The 8480-nt window shown below is 36.9% G+C and overlaps 1 protein-coding gene across 1 annotated transcript; it reads left to right on the top strand.

Moving 5' to 3' along the window:
* The first annotated feature begins 859 nt into the window (after positions 1-859).
* Positions 860-7113, top strand: LOC145224915 (UBX domain-containing protein 7-like). Its single transcript, XM_080091532.1, has 11 exons — positions 860-916; positions 1024-1151; positions 2452-2568; positions 2661-2702; positions 2861-2959; positions 3719-3807; positions 3978-4124; positions 4451-4595; positions 4666-4736; positions 4862-5449; positions 6331-7113. Exons 2-11 carry the CDS (start codon positions 1115-1117, stop codon positions 6490-6492), a joined length of 1497 nt encoding a protein of 498 aa, XP_079947658.1. The 5' UTR covers positions 860-916; positions 1024-1114; the 3' UTR covers positions 6493-7113.
* Positions 7114-8480: the final 1367 nt, after the last annotated feature.

Raw genomic sequence — 8480 nt, 5'->3', positions numbered from 1 at the left:
TTGCCGCATAGCAGGTCGCATGTTGCCGCACGGTGCCACATGGTTGGCTGTACAGCATAAAATGGGGCATGGTTTGAGGAACGTGTGAATGTAAGCCCCAACAAGGGTAAATGAAATCAGATTGTAGTGTTACTTCAAAAGTCCTGATAACTTTTGCATGAAGTGTAATTTATGTTCATCAAAACTGCTTACAACGCGGGAGCCTACCATGGCATAGGCCTACACCAGGGGTGTGCAACCTTTGTTAGTGTTGGGCCAAATACAATTGCCAAAACAAGATTGTATAACACAAGGTGATTTTACTTTGTTGCTTGATTACCAAATATGCTAACTACAAGTAGAATTCGCATTTGATTCTAGCCACATATTGCCAGGTCGCATAAAAAATGGCATCGGGCGCAATAATATGCTCAAAAATATATAATAGTTGGACTCGTTTGCCAGTACATTTGAAATCAAAGCGTCTTTGCGGGCCGCACAACCTTTAACGAAGGGTCGCATTTGGCCCGCGGGCCGCAGGTTGCACACCCCTGGCATACACCATGCGGTATTTAGTATAGACCTACCATATTTCCAGCCTCAAAAAGGAGGACACATTGTTGAAAAGAGCATGAAAAAAATACTTTAAAGGTCCCAAAATAATAAAAGCCTTTGAAAAATAGACGGTATTGAATGATAGTTCGGATAAAGTTTAACGTTCATCACATCACTACACTAACATAAACTTGTTTTTTTTTATTGTAATATCCAGTTTTTTTTGTATCAAAAATATGACGCAACGAATATGTCACGGTTGATTGCACGAAGTTCGCATGAAGCCCGATCAAAAACATGAACGGAGTGAAATAATGCAAAAATAGCAATTTTGTGTGGACCGATAACGCTAAGTGCTGCATAATTTAGTTTCAGTTAACGCGTAAGTAGTTGTTTCGTAAAGATGTGACCTTAAGTATTTAACACAACAGCAGTTTTTTCCTTGTTAAAATTTAATAAATGTGTATGTGAGCTGTTTTTGTCCTACAGGTCCATCATGTAAGTGTTGTCTACCTCAGAATACATTGCTGGATAAAAAGATTGTTTGTGCAAATTTTTAAATCAGTAGATTCAGTACAATATGGATGATTCACTGAAGGAATTTATGGCTGTCACAGGTTAGTCCAACTCCAAGTGACATATGATTTAAATTTAATAATACTGTTTTTTTTATTATGTAACATGATTTTTTTGTTAATGGTTGTAAATTTATAACATGCAAATATGTACTTGTCCCATGCCAAATCATTTCATCTTACAAAAGTGATGTATATGTTTATTTTTATGACTACTTTGTTCAACCATTGCCCAATTGTATGTTTTTTTTGTTTTTTTAAACGTTGTTCAATACTATGCTGAACCACTGTGTATTCATTTCGTTGCTCGTTTGCAGTGCCTATTTTAATTAAGCTAGGGGGTCTTGATGTATATATCTTGTAAGTGTTGATACTAGTGATGGGATGAGTACCCGGTACTCGGTATCAATGGCATCGAACGATTTCAGTGGTATCGATACTCGTACTTGGTATCGAAATATTTTGTCTCAGTTTTTGATACCAACATGCGAGTACCGAAGGCCGATTTACACCATAAGAATACAGGCAACTTTATGCCAATACTTGCTTCGGACAGCAAAAAATTGGAAAAAAAGTTCCACCAGTTTACATATATCAGTGCTTTTCAACCGGGTGTATTGTACACCCAGGGTGTACCATCATTTTTAAAGAGTGTACCACTTGGATGGGGTGTACTGGAGTGTACCAGTTACAAAATATATATAATATATCTATGACCAGGTATCACAATAGGCAGGTTTCAGTTTTAGAACAGACTGACTGGAGTGTACAATATATGGCACAACATGCATCTCAAGTGTACGTAGATTTTAAGCTACAAAACTCTATTTGTGACGTCATAGTTTAATATTTCACTTCATAATCATTGTTAATGGTATTTCTTTTTGAAGTAGAAAGTGGATTATGGCTTGTTGGTATTTTTCTCATCATTATTTCTGTTGGGACCACAGAACCAGTGTGTTACAGGGTTGAATAAATTTTTCACTGGGGTGTATATAAAAATTTTGAGTGAATGTTGAAAGGGTGTACCACTTCAAAAAAGGTTGACAAGCACTGACATATTTCTTTTTCGCTATCACGTGGAGATTACATTTTTGGGCATGTGTGTGTGCCCCCCTGACAATGGCAGACAAATTAGCCAATGATGCACAACTAAGTACAACACTACACTTAAGTAATCATACTGGGTACTCAGTTTGGAAGGTATATACATGTGGTACTCGTACTCGGTATCGGTACTCGCTTCAAAACCTGGTATCATCCCATCACTAGTTGATACCTAATTTGTTTTGTTGGCAACCATTTAAAAATAAATATATTTATGTTTGTGTTGTTTATGTAGGAAGTGATGAAGGGACAGCTCAGAGGATGTTGGAAGCATTTTCTGGGAACTTGCAAGCTGCAGTTTCATCATTTCTTGATGGTGCTGTTACATCTGGAAACAATCAAACCCCACCAAGTAACTACTTATATAACTTGGCTTTCAAAATTTATTTTAATGCCACTATTTATTATTTGTATAGAGTTTTGTTATGTTTTATTATTTTACAGCAGTTCCTGATGAGGTTAGAGCACCAATACCCCAAACAAAAGGTTTGTGAAGTAAAATATTATTTTTATGTAAATTGTTATCTTTTTTGGTAACACTTGTGATTAACATTGTCAAAATATTTTGATTTGGTACAGCATATATTGCAAAGTTTTAACTTAATGCACAGAATTTACACATATCTTATTGTATGTCTACACAGGAGTTTTAATTGATGATTATGAAACATCGCCACAATGGATGGTACGACATCGACCTAGATCTGTATTTGATGGTTTTCGAAATTTTAAGTCAGAAGAGGGTAAGTAAAGATAGATTGGTAAAAAAAATGTTTTTTTTAAACCAGCCAACATACATCAAATGAATTTTAGCAATTTGGGTAATGCATCAATATTATGAAAAAGTACATGTATTTACATTCCAAATATCTTAGGATAGTGGTGTGACAATTTGCTTATTTCTGTCCAATTCTTGTGAAAACGAAGTTCATGTTTATCAAATTGCTTGGCAGTGTGTTACATATTCGCAGTTCCTTAAATCTCATTTTTAATTTTTGACATGGGACTTGGAAACTCACAATCCACAATATTAGACGTGTAGTGGATAGTGTGTCTCTGTTTGCAGAAATAAACATGTTATTTATTAACTACAAGATTCAATGTAATGCAATGTAATGAGGAAACATACTTATTTTGTAAAACAGGACTTTTTGTTTTGTGGCTAATATTGCCATATTGTAAAAAGCTATTTGTTTCATTTGTTAATACACTTTGTTGTGGAATGTATATTTGAAGTTTATGAAACATGCTATTTGTTTTCAAATTATGGCACTGTAGTTTACTGTAAAACACATCAATGATTAAATTTTATAAGAATAAAACATAAATGTAAATGTTTTATTTTTATAGCCTATTTTATAAAATTTAACTTTAATCGAACGGTTGAAAGCCTAAATGAAATAAGAAATTGCCACCTGCTTGCCTTTTACACATTAGACATTGAATAACATGAGTTTACATAACAATGCTATGCTTCTAAACTCCAATTTGTGCATTTTCAGATGCCAAACCTGGTTCTAAGAGACTGAAGCGCCTTGAAGATTTATTTCGCCCTCCACTTGATATAATGCACAAGGGAACTTTTCACACCGTGAGTTCAGCAAACTGTTGTTTACTTCTGCAGGATTTCAGTAATTTTTTTCAAGACTTGTACAGTGCAACTAACACTATTCATCAACATGTGGTGTGCTTATGATAATATGTTGATAGTTAGTCATTAACCTGGCCAAAGGAAATTTTTAATTAAACTATTATGTTTAGGCCAAAGGAGAAGGAAGTATGAACAACAAATGGTTAATAGTGAATGTGCAAAACATCAGAGAGTTTGTTTGCCAAGTTTTAAACCGGGATGTTTGGAGTAACAGCTCAGTAAAGTCCCTTATAAAAGAGCACTTTGTGTTTTGGCAGGTGCGGTTTACTGCAGTGTGTATCATAAATTCTTTTTACTTGCTTGAAACCAAGTGACATTTAGTGACTTACTTAACTCTGTGTTAAAGTTTAAGGCTAATACAAGTTTTGTTGGCTGTGGAGGGTTTCTGTTTTAAGTCAAGCACAATAAACTTCAGCACATACCTACTATGCATTTTTTGTCAATGGTGTGGAACCATTCTTTAACTGTCATAAACGATAATAACCATATTTTTATCATAGCATATAATTAACCATCTCAAATTTCCACTTGTGAACTGGTCAAACCTATTTGTAGTAAATTTCCATGTATTTTTATTTACCAGGTTTACAGTGACAGTTCAGAGGGTGAGCGATTTATGAACTTTTACAGTGTCACTGAGTGGCCTCATGTCTCAATCCTTGACCCAAGAACTGGTGGGAGATTGGCCATGTTTAAAGAGTTTACAAAGGAATCTGTTATATCACAATGTAAAAAAATACATCAATTTTTTTTGAAACACTTTTTTTAAACGCACGTAAAAACCTGTTTTTGTTTCAGTAACTGATTTTATTGACAACCATGGAGTTCTGGAAGCAGATGACGGACAACCACCTTCGAAAAAAATAAAGGTGTGTAATGACTTATCTACTTGTCTTTTTTATGGGACACACATTGTTTTTGTCCGTAATTTTTGTTCTTTTATATATTTGTCTAATTTAGTTCTGTTTTTGAAAAAATCATTTGAAAATTTTAGCATGACATTTGGGACTCAAGCGAAGAGATACAAATGGCTGCGGCAATTGCAGCTTCTTTGGAAGAAACGAAGCCCAGCGCCGTAGAGGATATCGACGATGAAGAATCACTTTCCAATGGGTCGAACTTTGTCGACGCCAGCAGTGATTCACGGGAAAGTCCCATTATCGTAGACGCGGAGGGTCCTGAACTGAAATCGAACGGTGCCAACAAAGAAGAGATAAAAGAAAAAGTCGAACTTGCGAAAGGACAATCAAGCGTCAATGGACGTGTGCCAGATTGTAATGGTGTTAACACGGCAGACGACCGTGAAACTGGAAATAACTTAGAAACGTCGCCGCCGAAACGAAAACTAGTAAAAATATTTCCCAAAAAATCGCCGAGCGCGAAGGCATTTGACAAATCTCGCACGCGTTTTGTCCCCGTCAGGTGCTACGAAACAGACTCTAATGGAGCCAAAGAGCCTGATGCTCCTAACAGCTCAAACGGGCCGCAACAATCCACAACAACGGCAAAGTGTCGGCTTATGCTGCGCTTGCCGGATGGAAAACGTGAAAAGATTGTACTGGAAGAGGACGACACGTTAAAGGTAACTAAGCAATTTTTTGATGTTTGATTTGAAAGTTATGCAGGCTACCACATGGAGGTGTAGTAAGCGAACCGATCGAGAGAGGGTGTATGTTTGGTAATGTTAGCTAATGAGTTTCTCTTAAGGTTATAATCGTGTTACCATAAATGAACCAGGTACCACCGTCCTTAACCTCCCAAACTCCTTAGATTGTCAGGACAGAGTCCTGGAAACCCCACACAGTTTTTTTGCACCTTGGTTCGTTTGTTTATTACTTCTGAAAGACACAAAAAAGGGAAAAAGGCTGAAATGGACCCGTGCGGTTTTATACATACCCCAGATAAAGGCGTTTAATTGTACACATGTGCTCTTGCGATAGGCTCTTGCACAATTCCCACACAAAACAGCATCCAAACACAGCACGAGACGAAACATATGATTAAAGTAGGTAAACACCATATCACAAAGTCGCATCTACATCCTATTTACTGGCGACAGGAAATATTACAAAGTTTAAACATGAGTTATTAATACAGTTAAATTAAGTTACTACACATTTTAACTTCCTCGCAAGCTTTGAACTAGCGAGTCAAGACGAGCTGTTCGGGCAAACAACTATTTTTGCACAAATTATTATTACAATCGCTACAGAGTTAAACTATTAGGTTGTTCTTTAATGCGAACTTCTGTATATTGCTGCTGAAAAGTTAGTTAGAGTAGAACGGGGTATTGCAATGGTTTCAGTGAAAGTCAAAATGTTTCGCCCTGTAAGCAATAAAATAATGGTAAAATTTGTAAAAAATGTGCTGATTGCCAAGATGTCCAAGTATGCCATTCTTAATTCTTACTACACATACTTTCCTGATATACTTGCAACAAAGATTTCATTACATTATTCGCAGGATCTTATGCACGTACTTGCAACAAAAGGTCTCGAAACGGAAAAATACGAAGTACTCACCAATTTTCCACAGAAGCTCCTTTCCACTATGGACCAGACACTCACGTTAAAGAAAGTCGGCCTCTGTCCGCAAGAAACTGTTTTTGTCCGCGAAAAATTATGACACCAACTTGCTGATATTTGTTCGTCCAAAACCCAAAAGACGTTCTAGCGCCACGGTGTAAAAAATAAAATTTACAAAAAATGTCATTCCGCGACGACGGGACGCTTTAACTTCTAGTAATCGGTTTTACAAAGATCACTATTTGTCGTATTACTGCTATTCCATGTGCCATTTCTCCTTTAAGTAAACTTCATATCGTTGTGATACACTTTCTTCCAGTTAATTCTAAATTGTCAACGTTCCATAGTGTCTTGGGACTAAACTGTGTTTGTTTGTGCAGTTCAAAACAACCATGCATCATTGTCTTTACCTTTCTGTTTCAGTCCCATTGGGTTGTAGGCTACTGCGGCTCAAAGCATTACATAATTGTTGGTAAGATTTTGCAAATTGTGTCAATGATTGAACACATTTTTTTGCGTCTTTTGTTTTTGTATCGTGTTTATGGTCAGGTTACAGTTCATCGTTGCGTGAAAAAAAAATCGCACTTTTCTGAAAAAAAAAAGACATTTCGCACTGTTTTTGTTGCAAGATGGAGATTGCAAAGTGACTGCGGCGGAAATAACTTTCCATTCAGCATTTCGCATCAGACTGCTTCCAAATAAACATGCAACCCAAAATGTACGTACTTTTTTCGCTGTAATGTTGAAAACTATGAAGTTACCAAACACGAAACTCGATGTATTTACGGTCGATTGCTGACAGGATGGTTGCTAGTAATAAAACAAGGCTTTTGTAAGGAGTAACTACTGTTATTAAAATGTTTACCCAAAATGCTTCTGCCATTTTAATGTGATCAATGACTAAATTTGCCTACTAGCTATTTTGTTTTAGCTACCCGATTTTCTCTCAGACTTGAAGCGCATCAAGAACAATGGTGCAAAGTTTTCGGTAAACACATACTGTTTTAGTGCAAGATAGTTGTCATCACTTAAGGTAGACTTATATGACTGGCGCGAGTGGAAATTGTGGGTGTTGATGCGGCATAAAGTTTGTAAAAGGGGTGTAGACCAGTATGTAGCTAAACATTTACGTCAAAACTATTAATTTCAATTGCATGGAACATATTAGCTGAAAAAAAAATATCATAAACATGAAAAAAGTGTTCATGTTAATGGGTGAAGGTGTTCCATTGATTGATTGCAAAACATCCCGCGATGGCCATTAACTGAAATGCTTTTGGGCCGCGCCGTCCATTTGCTGTTATTTTGCATTTTTCGGTAGATGGCGATATGAAGCTGATACTTCAGGATTTTGAGTGAGTATTCCGAGTTGTTCCTTGTTTTGCTTTCTAAAGTATAAAAGCGAACGTATCTTTACTAAAAGGTTTACTGTATGCCAAATAAAAGTAAGTTACGTCGTGTACCTTAACAAAGAATTTGTGACGAAAAGCAGTGCGAACGTCAAGTAACTTTGAAAGGTTTGTTTACGACCTACTTGTTGACTTGACAGTTCAAATCACTAAAATGCGGTTAACCAGGCTGTCTGCCATGCTAGTGATTAAAGAAAGGTAACGACTGACTGCATTTCTGTTATTGTTTCTGAGCTAAACGCGTGTCACATTTGTCACATTGTTAAAAGTTGTGGTGGAAAGCACGAAGACTCAATTATAATCAACATGTATTTTTATCGTTCAATCAATAAACCTATATTTGGGGGTCGATTGCCGGACACCGGTCCACGAGCTGTAATGAATAAGAAGTCGCAAAGTGCGTGATTGGTCGGTGAACAACCTTGTTCACTTCAGATGTACTTTTTCGAGCGTATGGGGTATCGCCCAAAAAAGGTAACAGGCCAGTGTGTGACGTGTGTCGAAGCCAGAGCAATGTTTGCACTCGCTCGGCAAAGACCGCAGCCAGGCACTGGCGTCTGACATAGATTGTCCAGAACGCTGGTGTCGTGTTGCTTAGGTTTGATTCAGCTCAGCTGTTTACTGCTGAAGGGTTGTTGTGGTTGAGCGGTAATGAATGGAAACACGCGGTACAGGAAGC

Source organism: Phallusia mammillata, chromosome 4, assembly GCF_965637545.1.
Source record: "Phallusia mammillata chromosome 4, kaPhaMamm4.hap1.1, whole genome shotgun sequence".
Lineage (NCBI taxonomy): Eukaryota > Metazoa > Chordata > Ascidiacea > Phlebobranchia > Ascidiidae > Phallusia > Phallusia mammillata.
Note: the sequence above shows the minus strand (reverse complement) of the source record. Positions and strands in the feature narration are given on the sequence as shown.

Bases quoted from the DNA above. Each gene is read 5' to 3' on its own strand.
- LOC145224915 (XM_080091532.1), top strand. From the start codon at position 1,115: ATGGATGATTCACTGAAGGAATTTATGGCTGTCACAG. The intron at 1,152-2,451 runs GTTAGTCCAACT...TTGTTTATGTAG, and splicing joins GGAATTTATGGCTGTCACAG to GAAGTGATGAAGGGACAGCT. The intron at 4,125-4,450 runs GTGCGGTTTACT...TTTATTTACCAG, and splicing joins AGCACTTTGTGTTTTGGCAG to GTTTACAGTGACAGTTCAGA.